Consider the following 24617-nt stretch of genomic DNA (forward strand, 5'->3'; position numbering starts at 1 on the left):
TCAGTCCATCATACAGAGTGAAGTAAGTCAGAAAAAACAAACAAATACCGTATGCTAACACATATATATGGAATCTAAAAAAAAAAAAAAGGTTGTGAAGAACTTAGGGGCAGGACAGGAATAAAGACGCAGATGTAGAGAATGGACTTGAGGACATGGGGTGGGGGGGAAGCTGGGACGAAGTGAGAGAGTGGCATGGACATATATACACTACCAAATGTAAAATAGATAGCTAGTGGGAAGCAGCTGCATAGCACAGGGAAATCAGGTCTGTGCTTTGTGACCACCTAGCAGGGTGGGATAGGGAGGTTGGGAGGGAGACACAAGAAGGAGGGGATATGGGGATATATGTATACGTATAGCTGATTCACCTTGTTATACAGCAGAAGCTAACACAACATTGTAAAGCAATTATACTCCAATAAAGATGTTTAAAAAAAAAAAGAATATGCTCCTGGAAAAAAAATCCAAATAGTATAGAAAGCTAAAGTGTTCCTTGACTTGTGACCACCTGATTCCTTTTACCTGGTATATAATATTCCATGGTATCAATACATAGACAGACAGACACACACACACCTCCTCTTGTTCTCTCTACCCCACCTGCCTCTTAGCAGTCTTGGTGTTGAAGCTCACTTCACCACTCCTTGGCCTGGATATACTGGTCCCTTCCTTGGCAGCATCTCTGTGTCCAAATCCACACTCAGCAGTTTCAGTGACCTTCAGGTGTCCCTTCTCCACCTTTCACACTGTTCCAGCTCCCCCAGCAATTTGCTTTGTACCTGCTTCTGGTCCCTCTGGTCACTGCTCAGTTTATTCTTTTTCTTTTCCCCTTCAATGTTTAGACTGCTGGAGCCTTTCTAACTGTAGTTGGCTCTTGACAAATTTACACATTTACCTTCTGCACTTATATATTTTAATAAACCTTTCCTCTTCTGATTATTGTAAAGAACTTGTGAAATATAGAAAAGTATAAAGAAGAAAGCAAAAATGCCTAGAAGGCAATGCTGTTAATATGTGGGTTATTTTGTGATAGTCATTCCCCCTACCCTATCTATCTATCTATCTATCTATCTATCTATCTATCTACCTATCATCTATCTTCTCTGATATGCTTAACTGAGATGTCCTCTTTATTGCGACCATTTTCTCATGTTATTAATTTTTTTTGAAACGTAAGTTTTAACGACTTCAGGGATTGTTTTGATAAACTGATTTTCCCTTACCTTGTTGGTTCTATTTTAAGTCCTTGAGGAGGAGAGTGACTATCTCCTATGTTCTTTTATGTCTTTCCAGGGAACAATCATTGCTGTACTGTCCCAAGAGGGACACAGAGAGTTTATAACTCTCCTGTGTGCATTCTCCTGTTGCTTTATTTCATCTTCTGGGTCTCAAATGGCAGAGATATGGCAGAGCTGCTAGATTGCTGAATGGTTAGTAAGTAGAGTGGCTGAACCCCAGCTTAGCGAGGAGGGTGCATATCACTAACAGGGTAGGGGCCTGACTGAGCAAAATGACTCTGGAGCTGGGGTCTGGCCTCAGATTTGTGTTCTGCCCTAGGGAAGCACCAGTTGGGCTTCTTACGTAATCTCCTTGCACAGTGGTTTTCTCTAGAATGGAGGTACTGACAGCCTGCTTTCCAGGTTTGTTGTGAGGGTTAGATGAGATAATATCTGAAAAGTGCTTAGTGTGGTTCTAAGTACTGTCCATGGGGATCTTATCACGGAAGGGCGGAATTTTATATATATCATCATACATATGTACTAGAGAGTAATTCAATGGCAATAAAAGCAAGTGTGATGCATTACAGTATGTACATTCTAAATGATTGTGTCATCCTGTGTACTCTTTGCCATAATTAAAAACCCTGTGTGATTAAATGTTTGGATATTGGTCTTTAATTGTCTAAATGAGTAAATTATATTCATTCTAAATTAAGCCAATGAGGATTAAGCCAGCATTTTCCTCTGGCATATCTGCTATTTGAAAAGAGGGTTCTAACTCACTGTTCTGAAAACTGGTAAATAAAAGGGAAGAATCAAGCATTTATCCTCCCTTTCATATATGAATTACACTTCTGAGTAATTAAATAGCTGACTTAGGAAAGTTCTTTTTTATTGAAGAATACCAGCTAATAGAAGAATGAGAGAATTAGAGTATGTCTATTTTATAACCCCTAATGAAGAAATGGATCATCAAATGGCTGCTAAAACCATTAGATGAAAAATTGAAAGGGAGCTTTGTAATGTATGGATCAGGCAGAAAAGTCCTGAAACGGGCAGTCAATCTTCTCACAGACGACCTTGAATCAGTATTGCATCACTTCAAGTGGATTGTAGAAACCTTATCCCTCTATGGATCTCTTTGTATTATAGTTGTCTTAAATAGTACATCTCCATGCTTTAAAAATCCCAAAAGACAATGTTTTAATGTTTGCTTTAACTTTTCAAGTATGTTTAAAAGAACTCCAGAGGAGAAGAATCGTCTATTATATTTATCCAGATATTTACCATTTTGGTTGCTCTTCCTTCATTCCTGATGTTCCAGGTTTTTTTCTGGTATCATTTTCCTTCTGTCTGAAGAACTTCCTTTAGCAATTCTTTTAAAGCAGGTCTGCTGGCAACAAATTCTCTAAATTTTCCTTCATCTGAGAATGTCTTTATTTCACCTGCTTTCCTAAAGGATATTTTTACTGCATATAGAATTCTGGGGTGGCAGTTATTTTCTTTAAAGCACTTTAAAAATGTTGTGCCACTTCCCCTGGTTTCTTTTGTTTCCAGTGAGAAATTTGCAGTTATTTTAAACTGTTTTCCCTTAGAGAATACACCACTTTTCTCTGGCTGCTTTGAAGATTTTTTTTGTTTTGTTTTTAGTTTTTACCACTTAGATGACAATGTGTCTTAGATGACAGTGTGTCTGGGTACATGGATTTCTTTGTTTATCCTGTTTAGGGTTCTCTTTGAATCTGTAAGGTTTTGTCTTTTGCCGTACTTAGTACATTTTCAACTGTTCTCTCTCTCTTTTTAAAAATTGAAATATAGTTGATTTACAATCAATCCTCTTTCTGTTTTTCTTGTGGGATTCTGATAACAATTTTAGGTCCCTGAAACTCTGTTCATTTTTTAATCAATCTTTTTTCTTTTTATTATCCAGATTGGATAATTTCTATTACTCTTTTGTCAGGTTTACTTTTTCCCGTGTCATCTCCAGTCTACTTTCGAGCCCATACAATGTGGCTCTTTTTTACTTTGGTTACTATATTTTTCAGTTCTGAAACTTCCTTTTGGTTCTTCTTTACATCTTGTGTTCCTTTGTTGAGACTTTCTATTTTCCATTTGTTTTGAGAATGTTTGTGATTGCTTGTTAGGGTTGCTTGTTAGGATTTGTATAATCACTGCTTTAAAGTCTTTGTCACAAAATTCCAACATCTGCCTTATCTTGCTGTTGGTGTCTGTTGATTATCCTTTCCCACGAGAGTTGAGATTTTCCTGTTTTTACATATGACAAGTAATTTTGGATTATATTTTGATTACTGTGTATGACACTTTGGGTTTTGTTTAAATCCCACAGAGAAGGCTTATATTTTTGTTTTAGTGGACAAATGACCCTGCTGGGTCAGGCCACAGGTTCCTAACAGCCCTCTGGAAGGGCAATAAAGCCCTCAGTGGGCTGTAGTCGCAGTTGTTTTTAGACTATTTTTGCAGTGCCGCTTGGACCTGTTCTGTGTCTGCACCTCCCAGGGGCCAGTCTGGGACCTGGGCAGTGGTCTGTGCATTTAGTTTTTACCATCTTTGGTGTGTTGATTAGGACCAGATCCATGCATGTGCATCTTGGGAATCAGCCTCGGAGTTTAAAAACAACTTTATGAAGTTGATTTCCCAAGTTCCTCCCTCTCCGTGATCTCTCTGATATTTGCCAGTTTCCTGGGAGCCTGAGAGGGGGAAAAAGAAGGTAAACTTAGCACCATTTCAGTGCTAGTTCAAATTTTGGTCTTCTTCCACAGTTGGTCTGCTCCAATTTTCAGAATCTAGAAATAGCTGTTACATGTATTCTGTCCAGGTTTTCTTTAGCTGCATTCAGTGGGAGAGCCAGGGTGTGGTGTGATTGCTGCATCTGATCTGGAATTGGATCCTCCTACAAGTCTGATCTGGAATTGGATCCTCCTACAAGTCAGTTTGAGCATCACAAGAAAAGAGACAACCAGACATTTGCCTTCTGATACAACCCAAAAGGAACACACATCACCACTCTATAGTATTTCTGCCCCCAAACATCCAACCTGAATCTGATTGAGCCTCTTAGTCTGTCTTAGTCAATTCAGGCTGCTATAATAAAATACCATACGCTGGGTGGCATACGCAACAGAAACTTACTTCTCACAGATCTGGAAGTCCAGGATCAGAGTACCAGCATGGTCGGGTTGGTGGTGTGGACCCTCTCTCTGGTCATTACCTCACATGGCCTTCCTTGGTGTGTGCACACAGAGAAAGAAATCCTCCTCCTCATCTTATAAGGGCGCTTATCCCATCATGAGCACATCACCCTCATGACCTTATCTAACCCTAAGCACCTCCCAAAGACCCCACCTCCTAATTCCATCCATTAGGGGTTAGGGTTTCCACATATAAATTTGGGGGGAACGAACATGCAGTTCTTAACACTAACCACTAGTTTACAGGAAATTCAGGGACAGAGGAACATGTCAGTGACCCCATGGGTAGATAAACTGCAAGATCCGGAATGTGGAATATTCTCCACCACTCAGTTTCAGCCACAAATAAATTCTAAGAAAAAAAATTAGAAGGGGGAGCCTACAGATTCAGAGACTGAGAGACAAGCCAACCAAATGTAATATGTGGACCTTGTTTCAACCCTGATTCAAACAAACCAACTGTTAAAAAAATTGAGATAGTTGGGAAATCTTGAATTGTGGTTATATATCTAATGATATTAAAGCATTATTATTAATTTTTTAAGTTTAAGGATGGCGTTCTATTTATTATTTTTAAAAAGTCCTTGTCTTTGAGAAACATATACCGGAGTATATGAAAGTGAAATTACATGGTATCTGGGATGTGCTTCAGGCCTTTCCTCCGGGATGGGGTAGGGGTGGGGGGGTGGATAGTGGGTGAGGTAGGACTGAAACGGATTTGTCAGCATATTTGTAGTTATTTTTCATTTTAATTATGGGTTTATTGCTTAGACACTGGAAAATAAACTTTTTTCTTTCTTTTTTTAATTGAAGTATAGTTGATTTACATTGTTGTGTTAGTTACTGCTGAACAGCAAAGTGATTCATTATACATATATATACATTCCTTTTTTTTTTTTTTTTTTTTTTTGCGGTACGCGGGCCTCTCACTGTTGTGGCCTCTCCCGTTGCGGAGCACAGGCTCCGGATGCGCAGGCTCAGCGGCCGTGGCTCACGGGCCGCGGCATGTGGGATCTTCCCGGACCGGGGCACGAACCCGTATCCCCTACATCGGTAGGCGGACTCTCAACCACTGCACCACCAGGGAAGCCCTACATTCTTTTTTTAAAAAATATTCTTTTCCATTATGGTTTATCATAGGATATTGAATATAGTTCCCTGTGCTATACAGTTGGACCTTGTTGTTTATCCATTCCATATATAAAAGCTTACATCTACTAACCCCAACCCCCTCCCCCTTGGCAACCACAAGTCTGGTCTCTATGTCCATAGTTCTGTTTCTGTTTCATAGACAGGTTCATTTGTGTCATATTTTTAGATTCCACATATAAGTGATATCATATGGTATTTGTCTTTCTCCTTCTGACTCACTTCACTTAGTATGATAATCTCTAGTTGCATCTGTGTTGCTGCAAATGACATTATTTCATTCTTTTTATGGCTGAGTAGTATTCCATTGCATACATGTACCACATCTTCTTTATCCGTTTATCTGTCTGTGGACATTTAGGTTGTTTCTATGTCTTGGCTATTGTGAATAGTGCTGCTATGAACATAGGAGTGCATGTATCTTTTTGAATTATAGTTCTGTCTGGATACATGCCCAGGAGTGGGGTTGCTGGATCATATGGTAATTCTATTCTTAGTTTTCTGAGGAACCTCCACACTGTCTTTTTTTTTTTTTTTTTTTGCGGTACGCGGGCCTCTCACCATTGTGGCCTCTCCCGTTGCGGAGCACAGCCTCCGGAAGCGCAGGCTCAGCGGCCATGGCTCACGGGTCCAGCCGCTCCGCGGCATGTGGGATCTTCCCAGACCGGGGCATGAACCCATGTCCCCTGCATCAGCAGGCGGACTCTCAACCACTGCGCCACCAGGGAAGCCCCACACTGTCTTGCACAGTGACTGTACCAACTTACATTCCCACCAACAGTGTAGGAGCATTCCCTTTTCTCCACACCCTCTCCAGCATTTGTTGTTTGTAGACTTTTTAATGATGGCCATTCTGACTGGTGTGAGGTGGTACCTCCTTGTAGTTTTGATTTGCATTTCTCTAACAGTTAGTGATGTTCAGCATCTTTCCTTGTGCCTCTTGGCCATCTGTATGTCTTCTTTGGAGAAATATCTATTTAAGTCTTCTGCCCATTTTTGGATTGTGATGGTAATTATTACAGCCAAGTGATCGAAACACAGGGGTTCCCTAAGCCAGTCTCTAGTTTTGTATGTAACTGGAATTTTCCATAATAAAATGGTAAAAAGAAATAAAAGATAAAGGAGCAGTTTTGTTGGGTGATGTCTTGACTTCAGCAAATAATTGGAGAGTCATATTTTTAAAGAACTTTATTTCTGTGGATGTGTTTTCCACTGTTTGCATTCATTTTGCAGGAGGAAGGATAAGCAAGGACCAGGGTTTCCTTCTAGAGGATCACAGTGCTGAGATTTTGCCCTTTCACTTCCTTCCTTTCTCCTTTTTACGGTGTTTGGCCTCTTCCTCCTGCCTTGGGCTCAGACATCCTTGGCTGGAGGTGAAGCCCTGGATGGGCTGGCAGCACAGCTCTCCCCAGGTCCTCCATCAGGGAGGACAAGGACTCCTTCCAGGAACTGAGATATGGCAGGGTGGTCTGGGTGACCACGGTGGAAAATTCTTTCAAGTGGGATCTTCTGCTGCTGTTTTCAGCATAGTTGTGTGCAGAAAACCCGCTGTGTACTGGACTGTGTTTCTCCTACTGCTGTGATGCATTCTTGCCTGTCCCCCTAAAGAGCTGAATTGCTCAGCCAGTGTGTCTATGTTTTTTAATCACGGAGCCCCTTGGTGCTTGTGTATTTCTGTAGCTTTATTCATGTCAACCCCGATTAGATTCCACATGTCTTCTTCACCCCTCAGCAGATCCATGAGTGGAAGCCTCAGGGAGCTGTGCCTCACGTCGGAGGGACTGGGTGAGCAGAGGAGCAGGAGGATGCTTACACCCTATGCTTCCAAGCTCCATCAGCAAGGTCCCCTTAAAGGCTCCTGTATGACCTGCTTCCTTAGGGAGTTGTTCCTGGTCTGCCGAGCCTGGGCTGGTCATTCTGTGTGTTGGCACACCATCTCGGGCCTCCTCCAAACAAATGTCAGCTACTCAGAGGCCTGCCCTGAACACCCTGTAAAGATAACTCCTCTCCTCTCCAGTCTCCCACTCTGTCTCCTTCCCCTGATTCACTTGTCTCCTCTGCACTTACCACCACTTTTTGTTTATTTTCTGCCTTCTGTGCTACACCGTGCTGGCCATGAGATGGTATTGTTGCATGGTTCACAGCTGTACACCTAGTGCCAAGTGTATGGCCTGGCTCAGCCTTAGCACGGGATAAATGCATGTGGGATAAATTACACTTCTCATGCTTTATCTTCAGTGCACATTGACCTGCCTGTCTCCCCACTAGAGTGTAAGCTCTTTAAGAACAGACTGGGTTTTCTTTTATCCCCAGTGCCTAGTAGAGTGCTTCATTTATAGACAATACTAAATATCTGTGGAATGAGTGGATCAAGCAACTAATCAAACAGAGGGTTAAAGAAGAAGACAGAGTGTCAGGATATATTCTCAACATGGGGATGTCTTGGCCCTCTTCTTTGGTTTCAGATGTACACCCAGAGGGCACATTTAGGCTGCACATTGTTCATTCACCCCAGCTCCTACCTTCTTTCAGACTCTCATTCTCTTTCTACAGTTTCTGTGCCAGACACCCTGCAGGATGCTGCAGGGGATAAAGAGATGGGTCAGATGCAGGACCCTGGCAATATTGAGGTGATCCTCGAGCAAGGGAGACAGCAAGAGTCATACCCAAATACATACAATATGGGTTGACAGTGGAGGGTGCTGTGGGAACCACTGATGGCAGAGATTATTTCCCTCTGGGCTCATCAATGGGAGCTGTTGAAGGAGATGGACCTAGGAAGGTGGGTGCCATTTAAAAGTTGGCAATACGGTTCCGTGGAGTCTTTTAGGCTGAGGGCTCAGTATTGAGGTATGCAGACTGTGCAGAGCATAAGAAGCCACTTGGCTGGCAATGACTGAGTACTTACTATGTATATGGCACATTTCTATATGCTTTTCATGTGTGATATTTTAGGCTGATAACATTATGACTCCCTTTTCGTAGAAAAGGAAATGAGACATAGAAAGGTTAAATGACTTGCCTAAGGTCACACAGTAAGTGACAGAGTTGTACCATCAACCCAGGCAGTATAAATCCAGGGTCTGAACTCTTAACCACTATACTGTGTATCCCCAATGATAATTATTATTACAAGCATTTATTGAGCCCCTGCTGTGGGCCACATGCGATTCTCAGTTATTCAGGTGCATTAACTTTTTTTTTTTTTAATTTTTGTTGGAGTACAGTTGATTTACAATGTTGTGTTAGTTTCAGGTGAGTGAAAGTGAGTCAGTTATACATATACATATAAACACTCTTTTTTAGATTCTTTTCCCATATAAGTCATTACAGAGTATTGAGTAGAGTTCCCTGTGCTATACAGGAGGTCCTTATTATTATAGTTATCTATCTTATATATAGTAGTGTGTATGTATATGTCAATCCCAATCTTCCAATTTATCCCTCCCCACCCTTACCCCCTGGTAACAAGTTTGTTTTCTACATCTGTAACTCTATTTCTGTTTTGTAGATAAGTTCATTTGTACCCTTTTTAAAACTTTTTAATTTTTATTTATTTTTTCTTTTATAGATTCTATTCCCATATAGGTCGTTACAGAGTATTGAACAGAGTTCCCTGTGCTATACAGTAGGTCCTTATTAGTTATCTATTTTATATACAGTAGTGTGTACATGTCAATCCCAATCTCCCAATTTATCCCTCCCCCCCATCCCCCCTTGGTAACTGTAAGTTTGTTTTCTACATCTGTGACTCTATTTCTGTTTTGTAAATAGGTTCATTTGTTTCGGGTGTGCGTTATCTTAATTTTCACAAAATCTTAAGACAGAGGCACTATTCTTATTTTCATTTTACAGATAAGGCAATTGAGGCTGATAGAAGTTAAAGAATTTTCCTAATGTCATGTGGCTAGTGAGTGGTAGAGCTGAAATTTGAACCCAGGTGGACTTCTTACCCTCCCTGCTAATCATTACAGAAAAATGTACGCTCGGAAGGGTAGGCTGGGGCAGGTCACGAAAAGTTAAGTGTCTGGTTAATAAGTACCAGGGATGTCATGTACAACATGATACATATCATTAATGCTGCTATACGTTATATATAAAAGCTGTTAAGAGAGTCAATCCTAACAGTTCTCATCACAAGGAAAAAAAATTTTTTTCTAGTTATTTAATTTTGTATCTATATGAGATAATGGATGTTCACGAAACTTATTGTGATAATCATTTCATGACGTATGTGAATCAAATCATCGTGCTGAACACCTTAAACTTTTACAGTGCTGTGTGTTAATCATATCTCAATAAAACTGGAAGAGAAAAAAGTTAACAATCTAGGATTGTATTTTATACGCAAGGAGGAGCAGTTGATTCTGAGCTGAGTGCAGAGCGAGGAGAGGGAGAAGGTCAAGCATGGCTGGAGCCCGGGGAGCTGGGACGTGGTGGTCCCTTTCATGGAAGTGGATCCAAGGAGAGAGGGAGAGGTTGGGGAGAGAGGGAAGGATGTCAGCTTCAGACATGCAGAGCTTGAGGTGAGGGGGCCTTCAGGCAGAGGTGTCCATGAAGCATCAGGAGAAAGAGGCTTATCGCTGGAGGGAAGATTTGGGGAGCCATCCACAGAGGGTGGTGGTTGAAGCAGTGAAGTCGAAATTGGCGGGAGACAGGCTGGGGGGTTGGACAGGAGGTAGCCAGGCCCAGGAAGCCTTTACAAGGAGGAGGAAACAAACGACCGTTAGCGATGAATCAGGGTCTGCCACTGCCACTGTGCTGCCTCTCAAAGGGTTCTGAAAGTTCCGATCCTTCGGGTCCTTAGAGGCTGGGGAAAAGGCAGACGGGATTGAGGAACCTTTGCCTCCTCCTGCTTTACCAGAGTGGTGACCTCTCCCCTCCTGCAGACTCGGAAGACGGAAGACGGCTGCACATGGCCCTGATCTGTCTCGGGGGCCAAGGGCTGCTGGGAGAGGTCCTGTGGGTGGACTCTGAAAGGAAGGCAAGAACTTGCAGCTGGCCGCAGACAAGCCACCTCTTCTTTGAAGGTCCAGGCTGCTAGCATTTTCCAGGCCACAAAGGAGCAGTGCTTGTTAATGGGTCGGATTATTTGCAGAGAGGCTTGGGGCCAGGCATCCTCCGTCTTGGAACAGGGGAAGTCTCGGAGCAGCTCCATCTCCCCCAGTTGCCTGGTTCCCAGGGAAACGGGGGCTGGGAAGACAAGATACCCACGGAGACCATGAGGTTAGGATGCTCGCGAGGAAGTGGGCGGGCCCCACAGCGGGATGGGGAGCAGATGGGGATGTGGGGACTGGTGGCCAGGAGGTTCTCATTGATGTGTTTTGTCAAGAACCCTTTGAGGTGGGAGAGGGGCCGACTTCACAGACTTTAAGTGGATTAAAGGCGACATTTCCTACGTCCTGCTGGAGACAGATTGCTTCATTTCCTGTCTTGAAGCGGGTCAGTTGCTTTTGGATGACTGCAAAAGCAACTGGCTCCTTTCCTTCAGATGTGGTTGAGGTGAATGCCACCAGTTTAATTAACCACTGAGCTTAACCTTCTCACTCCTCCCTCCCCTTGGCAGGGAGAGACAACTTCTCTTTCCTGAGTACTGTGGGCTGGGAAACAGATTCTTAGATCTCTGTGTTTGTGGTGGCAATAATAGCTGGGGAACTTTGGAGCCGCAGTTGAATTTTTGAAGGTAACTCTGCGGACAGTTTTCCATCCTTATTGAAATAAATACTATAAAATGCAATGTTCCTCTTCCTAGTTAAGCGAGTAAAATAATGCATTTTTTCAGTGACTGGGAAACCTCAGGAAGGACAAAGAAAACATACATGTGAAGCACATTAAATATTGCTAGAAGATACAGAGATATAACATCCCAAAGTAGGAAGCGTTTCGTGGTCAGTTTAGGGACCATCTGTTGATCGGTTATGTTTCAGGGTCCTGGCTGAGGATCCACGGCATCACAGAAACCCCTGAGACTTGACTTCTGTCCCCCCGAGAGCCTATAGGGTTGGTCCACCATACGTGTACCCTGAAACCTGGCTGAAGCCTGGTAAATGCTGCAGAGGTCCTGGAAGAAATATAGTGAAACTTGAGCTGTCTGGGGTCTTTGGGGAGATTTTGCTCTGGGTAAGTGAGTGTGTCTCTGATGAGGATCTCCTCTTGGCTTCCTCAGTGTCTTCCTCTGTTGGTGACAGTGCAGGGCCGTTCTTAGGAATGTTAGTTTTTAGACTGGGCTATACTACAGGGTTGCCTTTGGCTCCTTTTAGAACTTTCTGGTCTCTTTTGAAGCTATCTTAGGCTGCTCTGCTTTTGGAATTCTTCAGGTGGCTTTTTATAGCGCTGTGGTCCCCTCCCATGGTTGCCAGCTTTTATTTCTTGCAGTTTGTCTGCAGGTTGGCAGCCGCATCCTCTCTCCCTTCTAATTTGCCGTGTCCTTGGGAACTGGAACACAAACCTTGTTGGAATTTACATAACCTGAGAATCAACAGACCTGGGGGAGGGGAAGGCTGGAGGGCCCTTCCTGAGGACACTCCCAGCACTTAAAGGACAACGACATCCCGAAGTGTGTTTCGATGGTTCCGAGGCCTTTTTCTGGCTTGCCTGCTGGGTTTGGGGAGGTTCCTCTAGCATCCTCTGCCTCTGTTTCTCTGCCCTGCATTGGGGGGTGGGTGGACATAGTATTTTATGAGGAGCCCTTGACAAGGAGGAATCCCCAGTGTGTCTGTTTACCAGCGTGTACCTGTGTTCTCTGAGCAACAGGGCACCTAAGTGTGAAAGATACTAAAGACGGGTTTGTGAGCCAGAGAGAATTTTGTGGGAAAAGAGAAAAGGAGAAGGAAAGTGAGTGATCACTGAGACATCTCTGCCAGGCTAGACTCTTAGAAACTTTTAGTGGAGTCTTTCCAACACATTGAAAAGGAAAAATAAAATTAAATGAACACCTGTGTTTCCCAACAGCCTGTTTTAAAAATCATATTACCTATAGTTATGGTTAAATTATTATAACTATATTAACAATAGTTAATAATACTATATTATATTATAATAATAATACATTATAATATTATAACTATATTAGCTAGGATTAATAATACCATGTTGTGTATTTGAAAGTTGCTAAGAGAGTAGATCCTAAAAGTTTTCATCACAAAAGAGATTTTGTAACTATGTGTGGTGATGGGTGTTGACTTACTGTGGTGATCATTTCGCAGTATATACATATATCAAATCATTCTGTTGTACACATGAAACTAATATAATAGTATATGTCAATTATATCTCAGTGAAAAAAAGTCTTATTACCATATTGCCTTATTTGCTTCAGATTTTTAAAATAATAAAGTGTTACCAAATATTATAAGTCTACAGTACACCCCTTTCTGACCCTATCCTTCTCCCTTCTCTCCAGAGGCATCCATTGTCCCGAACTTAGGGTTGTTTCTTCCAATGCAAGTATATATTTTTGTATCTTCAATAATTGATAGGATTCTTTTGCATGGGTAACTTCATCTAATTGGTACAACACTATACATATTCTTCTGTAACTTTTATTCTTATATAACTTGCATATATCTTCTATAACTTCACCCCCTCTATTGTATTTGTGAGATTGATCCATCTTGATTCTGGTTCATTCTTCTTTTTTTGATTTTTTTAAATTGAAGTATAGTTGATTTACAGTGTTAATTTCTGCTGTACAGCAAAGTGACTCAGTTATCTACATATATACATTCTTCTTTATATTCTTTTCCATTATGGTCCTTATTTGCTTCAGATTTTTAAAATAATAAAGTGTTACCAAATATTATAAGTCTACAGTACACCCCTTTCTGACCCTATCCTTCTCCCTTCTCTCCAGAGGCATCCATTGTCCCGAACTTAGGGTTGTTTCTTCCAATGCAAGTATATATTTTTGTATCTTCAATAATTGATAGGATTCTTTTGCATGGGTAACTTCATCTAATTGGTACAACACTATACATATTCTTCTGTAACTTTTATTCTTATATAACTTGCATATATCTTCTATAACTTCACCCCCTCTATTGTATTTGTGAGATTGATCCATCTTGATTCTGGTTCATTCTTCTTTTTTTGATTTTTTTAAATTGAAGTATAGTTGATTTACAGTGTTAATTTCTGCTGTACAGCAAAGTGACTCAGTTATCTACATATATACATTCTTCTTTATATTCTTTTCCATTATGGTTTATCCCAGGATATTGAATATAGTTCCCTGTGCTGTACAGTAGGACCTTATTGTTTATTGGTTCATTCATTTTTCACTGCCGTTCAGCGAGGGTTGGCAAACGATAGCCCCTGGGCCAAATTGGCCTACGCCCTGTTTTGAAAGTTACCTACTTTAAACGTATTGACTACCTGTAAATCAAGTTTTATTGGAGCACAGCCGTGCCCTTCGTTTATGAATTGTCCACGGCCGCTTTGTACCACAACGGCAAAGTTGAGTAGTTAAGACACAGTGCAAGACCCAAATGTTAGCAAAGCCTAGCGTATTTACTATCTGGCCCTGTACAGAAAAAGCTAGCCATCCCCTCCTGTAGAATTCTAACAGTGTAGCACATGGTATTAATTCTCCTGTGGGTGAACATTTGGGTCATTTCTAATATTTTTATTTTACAAAGAGTGCTTCAGCACACATTTCTGTTTGTTCAGGATTCTCCCCTGAGTGTGTAGCTGGAAGTGAAATGACTGGGCCATGGGGCATATGCCCCTTAAATATCACCAGGTATCACTAAATTGGCCTCCAAGGTGGATCTACCAATTTGCACTCCCCCGAGTAGTCTCTGAGACTTCCTCTCCCTCCCCATCCTGGCCAACAACCTGGGATTTTAAGACCTTAAGTTTGGTGACTCTGCTGTGGTTAAAGTGGTGCTTCATTACTGGCCATAGTCAACATCTTTTCAAGTTGTTATTGAGCGTTCGGCATTGCTCTGATGGGACTTGCCCTGTCGTGTCCTTTGCCTATTTTCCTGTTGAGTTGTTTGTCTTTTTTCTTTTGAGTTGTGAGAGTTCTTTCTGTATTCTGGTCCTAGTCCTTTCGGGTATATGCATTAATACCAAATATATGTATTCATTCTATGCACTGAAACTGGTTTTCAGTCCCTGTGGATTCTTTATCAGTAGAGCTGTGTCTTAAGATATAGTCAGTCTTAATTCATTTGAAGATAGGTGTGATCTGGATATACACATGCGTACATATATACACATATGTGTGGTATGTGTGTATATACACACGTGCACACGCACACATGTGTGACTTCTTTTCCTTGGGCAAGTCTGTGAGGTGGAAAGGGTCTCAGGCTGAAGAGAAGTCAGTAGATGCCATCGCGTCTGCAGGCGATTTGGCATCGCCTTCCCTACTGGGGCGGTTCACATAAGTTTGCAGCAGCCCCATCTTGGAGCAATTCAGGCGCCTTTCCAAGGCTGTCCATTCGAGTGAGCTGATTGTTGCTGACGCTTTGGCTGCGTAGATGTGACCCACAAGGTCCCAGGGAAGCCAGAGGCCACCGTGGTGGGATGCTGAAGGGTTTGGAGGGCTGCCTTGGACAAAAACCAAACGTGAGTTATGGTTTCGGGTTTCCCCATTTTGGTTTCGGCTCGAGTCGGACCTTGGTTTCAGCATGATCAAGTGGAACCATTCTCTGGCCCACAGCGATTTAAATAATTAAAACTTCCATTTTCAGGCCAGACTCCTTTTGCTTACCTTCACACTGGTCCATCATGTTCAAAACTAAGAGCACTGGCTTCCCCATCCCTCTACCTCCTCTGACCTTTCAAATCAAACTTTCTGAGTTGAACAGTTAAAAAATAAAAAACTCCACAGCCCTTTGGGTTTCCAGGGCCCTGTGAAGTCTGCAGCTATGATCTCTGTGCATCAATCGCTCCGTGAGGCATATGGGGAAGATAAATTACACCTGCCATCCTGCTGGTGAGGACCATCCAGAGATGCCGGCGCTGACTTGTTCCTGATCCCGTAGCCGTCTTCAGTGATGGCTGTGCCATCCCTCTCTGGCGCCCTTCGTAGCACGTAGAATGCAGATGCCGGCTCAGTTTGTGACCCGAGATGCCATGATGACCCCTCTTCGTTATCACCAATATCACTCCTTCAGGGAGGACCACACTCTGGGGGACCGAGGCAGACATAACTCGGGGAGCATGTCCAACATTTCCTGAGCCTGTGCTACCTGTCAGACTCTGCTGTGTACATTTTCTCACATGTCATCTCCTTTGATGCTTAAATTAATGCTGTAAGTATCAGGGCTAGCTTCACGGACCTGCGACCTGCACAGGCTCCGTGCTTGGCTTAGAAGCACACCACACTTGGTTGAATGCCCAGCACTTATCTTCTTGAAGTTTTAAATAATTTTTGAACAGTTGACCTCGCATTTTCAGTTTGCACTAGGCCCTGCAAAGGATGGAGTCAGTTCTGCACACAGATAAAGGAACCAAGGCTCAGAGAAGTGAAGTAAGTTACCCAAGATCACACAGCTAATACATGGCAGACTGGGGGCTGGAGTAATTTCTACTTTGCTGCTCTATTTATTGAAAATAGAGCCCTGGAAAGAGCCTTGCTTGAATTGCACTGCAAGGAGTGAGGAAGCAAGATAAATTGTGCTGTAGAAATAGTGATTTTCCATGGAGATTTGCTTACATGTTGTTAAGTGGTTTTGTGCTGACCTTATGCTAGCTGGTTGCTACCTTCCTTGAGGGGAAGGGCCATTTCTGTCATTTTTGGGGGGGGTTCCTGAAAGTGCCTGCAACAGGGAGCTGCTCAGACTGAGCCGGTGGGTTAATGGGCTTCTTTGATTGCAAAGCAGAGATGGAGCTCACCTTGGTGAGCCGTAAGGAAACATGAGAACTTACCAGGCTGGTCCATAGTTAGGGAACCAGAAGGATCCGACATAGGCCTTGGATTAGATTGTACCATCACTCCGTCAGTGGCAGAGGTTCACGGATCCCCGACCTATCTACTCCGTCTGGCTTTGCTCTTCTCTGTGTGTCTCTTATGTTACCGACCATTCCACTCTTGACTCTCCTGGGAGATCCGGGTTTTGCCCCAGGCCCCTCAGAGGCTGCTGGCCCGCCTAGCGGTTGACCAGTCAGGGCGAGGCCTTGCCCTCTGGCCATGTTGGTATGGTTATAGGACACCAGCATGATGACTTGGGAGAAGGAGCTTTTAGAATGGAGCAGAGGAAGTCTCATCCTGTCCAGGTCATTGCCTGACCAGTCTCCCAGGATGGGCTTTGAATCAGCCATCCTAGAAGATGAGCTTGCTGCCTCCCGAGCAGGACATACCCCTGGCTGGAGGAGGTTCTGGGGGGTCCTAAGGGGACTGGCTAACCTCCCTGGTGATCTGCTCTGGTTTCCCTTCACAGCAGCAAACCCTTTGCTTTGCTCCACTGCCCGCTACCACTGCAAGAACGGCCTCTGCATTGACAAGAGCTTCATTTGCGATGGGCAAAATAACTGTCAAGACAACAGCGACGAGGAAAGCTGTGAAAGTTCTCAAGGTAGGAGCCTCTCCAGCTCTAAAAAAAATAATTATGACACCACAGCACAGTAACACTGAAGCAAACAACACCCATCCCATGTTCAAATACAACAGCCATGTTAATTTCTGCTCTTTACCTCGAAGCCCTCGTGCACATGGTTCTAACCGTAATGCACCTACCATTTTGTATTTCTTACACACTGAATATCAAATATACATTTTCTCTTCAAAATTGTAATTCGTGCAGCTGCATTGCACACTGTCACGGTGCTCTACTGTGGTTTTCTAAATTGTTGCATTGTTGGGGGCCACCTAGGTTGTTTCTTTCCATTGAGTTACTTCTTCAGGATAAATTCAGCAGAGTGGGACATCTGCACAGTTCATGACTACACCCCGTCATACAGCTGTTTGGAAATTTAAAAAATTTTTCCATTGCTGCTAGTATCATCTGCGCATGTCAGGTTTATAGTAATATCCCAGGCATTCACTGTTGTTCCCTTTTTCCCATTTTTGCTGATTTAGTAGTCATAGAATGATAGCTCCCCAAATGCTTTAATTTGCATTTCTCTGATTATGAGCAAAGTTAACATTTTCCCCTGGGTGTTTGTTTACTGCTTTGTTTCCTCCTGTATGAATTGCCTATTCCTATCAGAGCTCTCAACCTCAGAGCTGTTGGATGGAAACTGAAGGGTGCATTTGGGGATGGAAAGAGGAGCTTTTTAGGAAACCCAGAAGGACATGGAGGGGTCATATCCTCCCCTGTTAAAACTGACTGGGTACGTTTCTTTACTCATTGTCTCTTTTCCAGTAAACATGTATTTATTTCTTCAGTGATTAGAAAAAAATACAGGGATTTAAAAATGCATGTCAATTTTAAGGCATCCTAAAAAGTATATATGTCTAATGTTATAAACAGGTATCATCCATATGTAATCTTTACTTTTCTCACTTAGTTATTATGTTGCTGTGATCCATCCATTTTATTGTTTGTTGGCAGAGTTCATTTGTTTTGACTGTTATTCAGTATTTCACTGTATGACTGTACCACAGTTTATAAATTTAATAAAACTGTAAAAAAGAAAAGCAAGAGAAAGATGGATAGCTGGTTAATTCATACGTTGGGAGGCAGGAAAGATGGGAGATAAGATGAAGTTAGGCGCAGGTTCCTTTCAAGGTCCTGGCTTTTATTTCCTTTCAAGGTCCTGGCTTTTATTTTGGTTGGTGTTTATTACGTTATTAAAAATGAATGAATGACTGGGTCATGCATAGACCACTGGTGGGAGTGCGCCACAAGTTAAGGAATTATGAGCCATCCAAATCCGTATGCCTGAGGTCCATAGATGAGAGAAGACAAAATGTGTATCTACATGGACTTTGCCAAAATTTGTACAGAGAGCAGCTCTGGGAGGTGAGTCTTGGGTAGAGTTAGCCTCTGATGGTCCTGACCTAGAAAATTCCCTCCTCGTGTCTTCTCCTCACCAGTGGTTCTCCAAGTTTAATCCTCAGACCAGCAGAATCAGCATCACTTGGGAACTCTTTGGGAATGCAAAGCTCAGGATGTACCCAGCTCCACCGAATCGACCCAGGAGGTGGGCCCGGCAGTCTGTAGTTTAACAAGCCCTCCAGGTGAATTGAATTCACGTGCAAATCTGTGAACCGCTATGCTATTATCCACTAACTTTAGAGAGGTTTCTAATCTTGCCATTTGCCTAGGGATTTCTAAACTTCTGATTAAGTGGTGAACGGCAAGGTGTTTCTAGGCTTATGCAAAGTCACATTTTTATAAATCAAAGCATATGGCGCTGGGCCATCGGCCATCGGCCACTGGCAGTGGTAGAGGAACAGTAATCACAGAATCAAGTAAATATTAGCTTAGATAGGCGGGATTGAGAAAAATTTTCCATATATATTGTTTCTTATGTGTTTAGTATCCTAGACTCACTAATGGTGCCCTGAGATGGTCAACAAAAGGACTTTCAAGTCTAAAACTTGGAAGTTAGGGAATTCGTCCTGATACTTTTAGCAGCACCTACAATGCTCCCCCCAGCCCATGCCTATCCCAGCATTTTGCTGAAGCAGATTTTTGCTTTTGCCCTTAAGAAGAACTGTTCCTCTGAAGGCTGGTTCAAGTCCAGCTCGTTTCTCTCTATATGTTGTGCTCTCATATTATAAGCATGAGGGGTAGGAAGAGTTGGTGGTGGACACATACACACCAAGCCCAACTCTTGGCAAATGCCTTACTTGGAGCAACTTACCTTAGAATCTCAGCTTTGTGCCTTCCATACCCAATGACCTCCCTTTAGAAAATAAGCTCTTTTTGCATGTTCTCTCAGAAAACTAGTCCCATCAGGGCATGGGTAACAGCTGTCCATTGCTGTCAATGTGACAGCCTCTGAGCAAGGATGCCCATTGTGGAAAGGCATCTCCATTAGCTACCTAAGAACAGGAAGCTTTTTAGCCTCTCGAATCACACAGATCCTACCTAGTAGCATAGGTAGTGCCCTGCACATAGTGGATTCAGTGAGTGCTGAAGACTGGAAAAGATTTCTTTGTAAGGTGTTGTTATTAAGCTGTGTTTGATTTGTACCTTGTGCAGTATTACACTGTACACGTGCTAAAGTTATGTGAGTTCAAGTATCCATAATCTATTAAAATAATCGTTAAGAAGTATTATTATTATTGTTTAAACAGAACAGATGATTCTGTCGTTGCCTCGATGGGCGTACGCCCCGCAGCGTGCGTGAGATGGTAATCTGGACCTCCGTTCCCTCGGCCAGCCTGCAGTTCTTTTTGGTTTTGTTTTTTAAATTTATTTATTTATTTTTGGCTGTGTTGGGTCTTCATTTCTGTTGCGGAGCACAGGCTCCAGACGCGCAGGCTCAGTAGTTGTGGCTCACGGGCCCAGTTGCTCCGCGGCACGTGGGATCTTCCCAGACCAGGGCTCGAACCCGTGTCCCCTGCATTGGCAGGCAGACTCTCAACCGCTGCGCCACCAGGGAAGCCCCAGCCTGCAGTTTTGCATCTCTCTTAACGGTGTAAACGTCTCTCTGCTCCGAGTGTGATTCTGGTATTGAAGGGGATGCTTTTCTCTATCATGTAGCTGCTAAAGCAAACTGACTGCTGATTTTGGTGTTAAAAGGAACACCGTTGTGCCCGTGCTGGGGGAAATCCTGACCCATACTGGGCTTTTGAGAGACTGTAGTGTCTTCCTGAGGAATTTCAGAGGCATCTTGAGTAGACAACATATCGTCTTATACCATGTAGGATTTGACCAATTGTCATCTTAATAATAGCAAATATTTATCGAACCCTACCCTGCACCAGGTACTGTGCTGGACACCTTCTGTACACGAGCTCATTTAGTTAAAACACATCCTATCTGCTTCTGCTGGGCTTCCAGCCCTTGAAAAATGCATCTTTGCTTTCAGTTGATGTGGGAAAAGAAAATTATATTTTATAATGTTTATTTTGATGGAGTGGAGAAAACTGACCCCAAGACAGGAAATAGGGTGCTTGAAATACTTCTAATTTGATGAGGGTGTGAAAAAGTCGTGTCTCCACTGAGAGACTCCAGCTTTGGGTGCACCTCTCCTTCCTTCTTCCTCTCGTCCCCATTTAGTTCCCTTCCTTACTCTGACCTTTCAAAGCAACAGCAAACCCTGCCAGGACTCGGAGGCGGGAATGGGACCATGAAAGTGCAGTCATTACCGTACCTTTCGATTCCAGATGGGATGTATTGGAGACCAGAGAACACTGTGGTGGAATCGAATTGTAACTGCGGCTTCATTCATTGGAAGCATAACGTGTTACCAGATAATTCCACAAGCAGTGGCTTTGGAGCAAGCTTTGCATGTGGCTTTCTGTTGCTTAGGAACTTTCCCTGGGAGGGTGCATCTTGAGGGTCAGCAGGTGCTGCTGTGTGCATATTGGCTGTGGCCAGCACTCAGGTGGCCTTAAATATGTTGGATTCAGTCCTAACTGAACAGATAGATTCTTTCCAACTTTGGATACATGACAGTGTGGCAGGCAGCCTTCAGTGGTCCCCAGCCCCTGGGGTTCATGCCCTGGTATAAGTCCATCCCTTTGCATATGATCTGGACCTTGGAACTAACTTTTTTTTCCAATTGCGGTAAACTACACTTAACATAAAATTTACCATATTAACCATTTTTTAAGTATATGGTTCAACAGTGTTAAGTACATTCACCTTATTGTGCAACCAATCTCCAGAACATTTCCATTTTGCAAAATTAAAATACTCTATACCCATTAAACAACAGCTCCCCATTCCCTCTGCCCCAACCCCTGGCAACTGCTATTCTACTTTGTTTCTATGAATTTGACTATTCTAGATACCTCATATAAATGGAATAATACAGTATTTGTCTTTTTGTGACTGGCTTGGTTCACTTATGGAATGTCTTCAGAGTTCATCCATGTTGTAGCATATGTCAGAATTTCCTTCCTTTCTAGTTAAGGCTGAATAATACTCCATTGTACATTGGTACCACATTTTGTGTATCCATTCATCTGTTGATAGACACTTGAGTTGCCTCCACCTTTTGGGTTTTGTGAGTCATGCTGCTGTGAACATAGATGTACAAATTGTGACTCTCTTTTTACAAAGAGAATAGCAGCAGAAGTGATAGGATGTCGATTCCAAGATAAGATTACAAAAGACTCCACGTCTGTTTTGCTTATTCTGTCTTGCTCACTCTGACGGCAGCGGCTGCCATGCTGTGGGCTGCACCATGGATAGGCCCACGCGGCAAGGAACTGGGGAAGGCTCCGACCAAATGCCAGCAGGGAATGGAGGCCTCCAGGAGCTACGGGAGTGAGCTCAGAAGTGGCCTCTCCCTTCGTCCAACCTTGAGCTATCTGCAGCCCCAGGAGTCACCTCAACTGTAGCCTTGTAAGAGGCTTGAGCTAGAGCTCAGCCACTCCTGAATTTCTGAGCCACAGAAACTGTGAGATAATAAATATTTGGTTCTTTAAGCCTGTAGGTTTTGGAGTAATTTGTTATGGCGTAATAGAGAACCGACACCATGAATACCTCTTAAGTGGGCCCCACTTCTGATCATTCTAGTAACAGAGAGCTTATGAAGACTCAGGTGATGGTGAGTCAGTCCTTTGGAAGGAGATCAAGCAGGGTGTTTATAAGAATAGCCATCATGTTAAGCACTAACTGTCAGGCACCTTTCCAAGCATTTTACTTATATCTTCCTACTCAGTCCTCACAAAATCCCTGTGAGAGGAGGATCCTCTCACAGAAAATGACCCCCATTTTTCCAGATGAAGAACCCAAGGAACAGAGAGGTTCCGTAGTTGTGCCATGTCCACGCGGCGAGTAAGTGGTGAAGCCGGGAATGGGAACTCAGGTCTTCTGACGTACGAGCTAACATCCTCCATCACCCCGTGATGTAGCCATCTGGTTATTACTGTCCTGGGACCAGGAACAGCAGACATTGCCCGGCCTTGGTCCTGTGAGCTCAGAGGGGAGGCTGTGTATGAGGCTGGCGTATTCCCTCTCTTTGTACTCAAGGTTTCCTGTCAGAAAGACTAATGATGCCTGTCCACCTTCCCGCCTCCTGAGGGATGCCAGGAAGATAAGCTCTTCTGAAGAAGCCACCAATGCCAGGATAGTTAATTGAGTATATTGGCAATTGGGTTGCTGTTTCTTTATCTGAATGGGAACTCAGGTCCTCTGACGTACGAGCTAACATCCTCCATCACCCCGTGATGTAGCCATCTGGTTATTACTGTCCTGGGACCAGGAACAGCAGACATTGCCCGGCCTTGGTCCTGTGAGCTCAGAGGGGAGGCTGTGTATGAGGCTGGCGTATTCCCTCTCTTTGTACTCAAGGTTTCCTGTCAGTTAGAAAGACTAATGATGCCTGTCCACCTTCCCGCCTCCTGAGGGATGCCAGGAAGATAAGCTCTTCTGAAGAAGCCACCAATGCCAGGATAGTTAATTGAGTATATTGGCAATTGGGTTGCTGTTTCTTTATCTTGCTTGCTGTATACTGGTGATAATGCTTAGAGGAGAATTTGGAAAGCTGGCCATGAGGTTTGGCAACTCACCAGAAGCTAACAGTGACAGCTTTGTCTTGTTTCTTCTGTAGAGTTGTGTGTGTGTGTGTGTGTGTGTGTGTGTGTGTCTGTGTGTGTGTGTCTGTGTGTGTGTGTGTGTGTGTGAGTGAGTGAGAGAGAGAGGGCAAGAGAGCACATGAGCTGTCCTTTCCGGCATTTTTGTTAGGGGGCACGTAATGGGGTGCCCCCATGTGCCGGGCCCTGAGCTGCATGCAGGGGATACAAAAATGGTTTTGGTGTCTCTTGAATTGTGTTCTCCCCTATAATTCATATGTTGAAGTCCTAAACCCCAGGATGTGACCTTGCTTGGAAATTGGGTCATTGCATTGTAGTTAGTTAAGATGAGGTCACACCGCATGAGGGTGGGCTGCTAATCCCATATGACTAGTGTCCTTATCAAAAGGGCATGTTTGGACACAGATACACAGAGGGAGGCGGCCATGGGAACAGGAAGGTAGAACTTGGGTGATGCGTCTACGAGCCAAGGAATGTCAGAGATTGCCAGCAAACCACCAGAAGCCGGGGAAGAGGCACTTCCAGTCTCCAGAACCGCGAGACAGGAAATTTCTGTTGCTGAAGCTGTCTAGTTGGTGGTGCTTGGTTACAGCAGCCCTAGCAAATCCATACGGCTCCCCAGAAGTCACACTCCGGCAGAGCACAGCTCCGCGCCAGTGCCACGACAGAAATACAAACAAAGAGACGCAAAACTGCTGGAAAGTGACCGAAGTGCAAAAGCAAAGGGAGATGAGGACATAAGGGAGCTGTGAAAGCGCTCGGTGTCTTCATGGAATCGGGACAGTTGAGGGTGCATCCTCCTGGTGGGGAGAGGTGCTGGGTAGAGCTGTGCTTGGTTAATGGGGCATCTCCCAGGTTGTATTTTGAGATGTTCATTTTCTGTACTTGGTGTGCAGGCCTCATTAACTCTTTCTCCACAACAGCCCTGGGACTGAAATCAGGCACAAGAACTCCTCCAAGTTTCCTTAAAGTCCTGACCAAGACCATCAACACTTCTGTTGTCCAGTCACCTTAGGACAGTTGGACTTGGGTCTTTCACCCTCTGGTCCTAATGCCCCAGCTGACCTAAATTAGCCAGTCACCCTGGCGGTTGCCAAGGGGGAGGGGGTTAGGGAAGGGTGGAGAGGGAGGTGGGGGTAAGCAGATGTAAGCTTTTATGCATAGAATGGGCAAATGACAAGGTCCTACTGTACAGCACAGAGAACTATATTCAATATCCTGTGATAAACCATAATGGAAAAGAATATTAAAAAAAAGAATATCTATATGTGTATAACTGAGTCACTTTGCTGTACAGCAGTAATTAACACAACATTGTAAATCAACTATATTTCAATTAAAAAAATTTTTTTTAATAAATAAAATAGGGCTCCCCTGGTGGCGCAGTGGTTGAGAGTCCGCCTGCCGATGCAGGGGACGCGGGTT

General features: G+C 43.5%; 1 protein-coding gene across 1 annotated transcript in view; it reads left to right on the plus strand.

Moving 5' to 3' along the window:
* Positions 1-24617, plus strand: part of LDLRAD3 (low density lipoprotein receptor class A domain containing 3) — a 253490-nt gene that overhangs the window by 125878 nt on the left and 102995 nt on the right. Inside the window, exon 4 of the mRNA XM_024118505.3 lies at positions 16972-17106. Coding sequence (XP_023974273.2) covers positions 16972-17106 — 135 coding nt within the window. The remainder of the gene's footprint in view (positions 1-16971; positions 17107-24617) is intronic.

This window comes from Physeter macrocephalus, chromosome 16 (assembly GCF_002837175.3).
Source record: "Physeter macrocephalus isolate SW-GA chromosome 16, ASM283717v5, whole genome shotgun sequence".
Taxonomy (NCBI): domain Eukaryota; kingdom Metazoa; phylum Chordata; class Mammalia; order Artiodactyla; family Physeteridae; genus Physeter; species Physeter macrocephalus.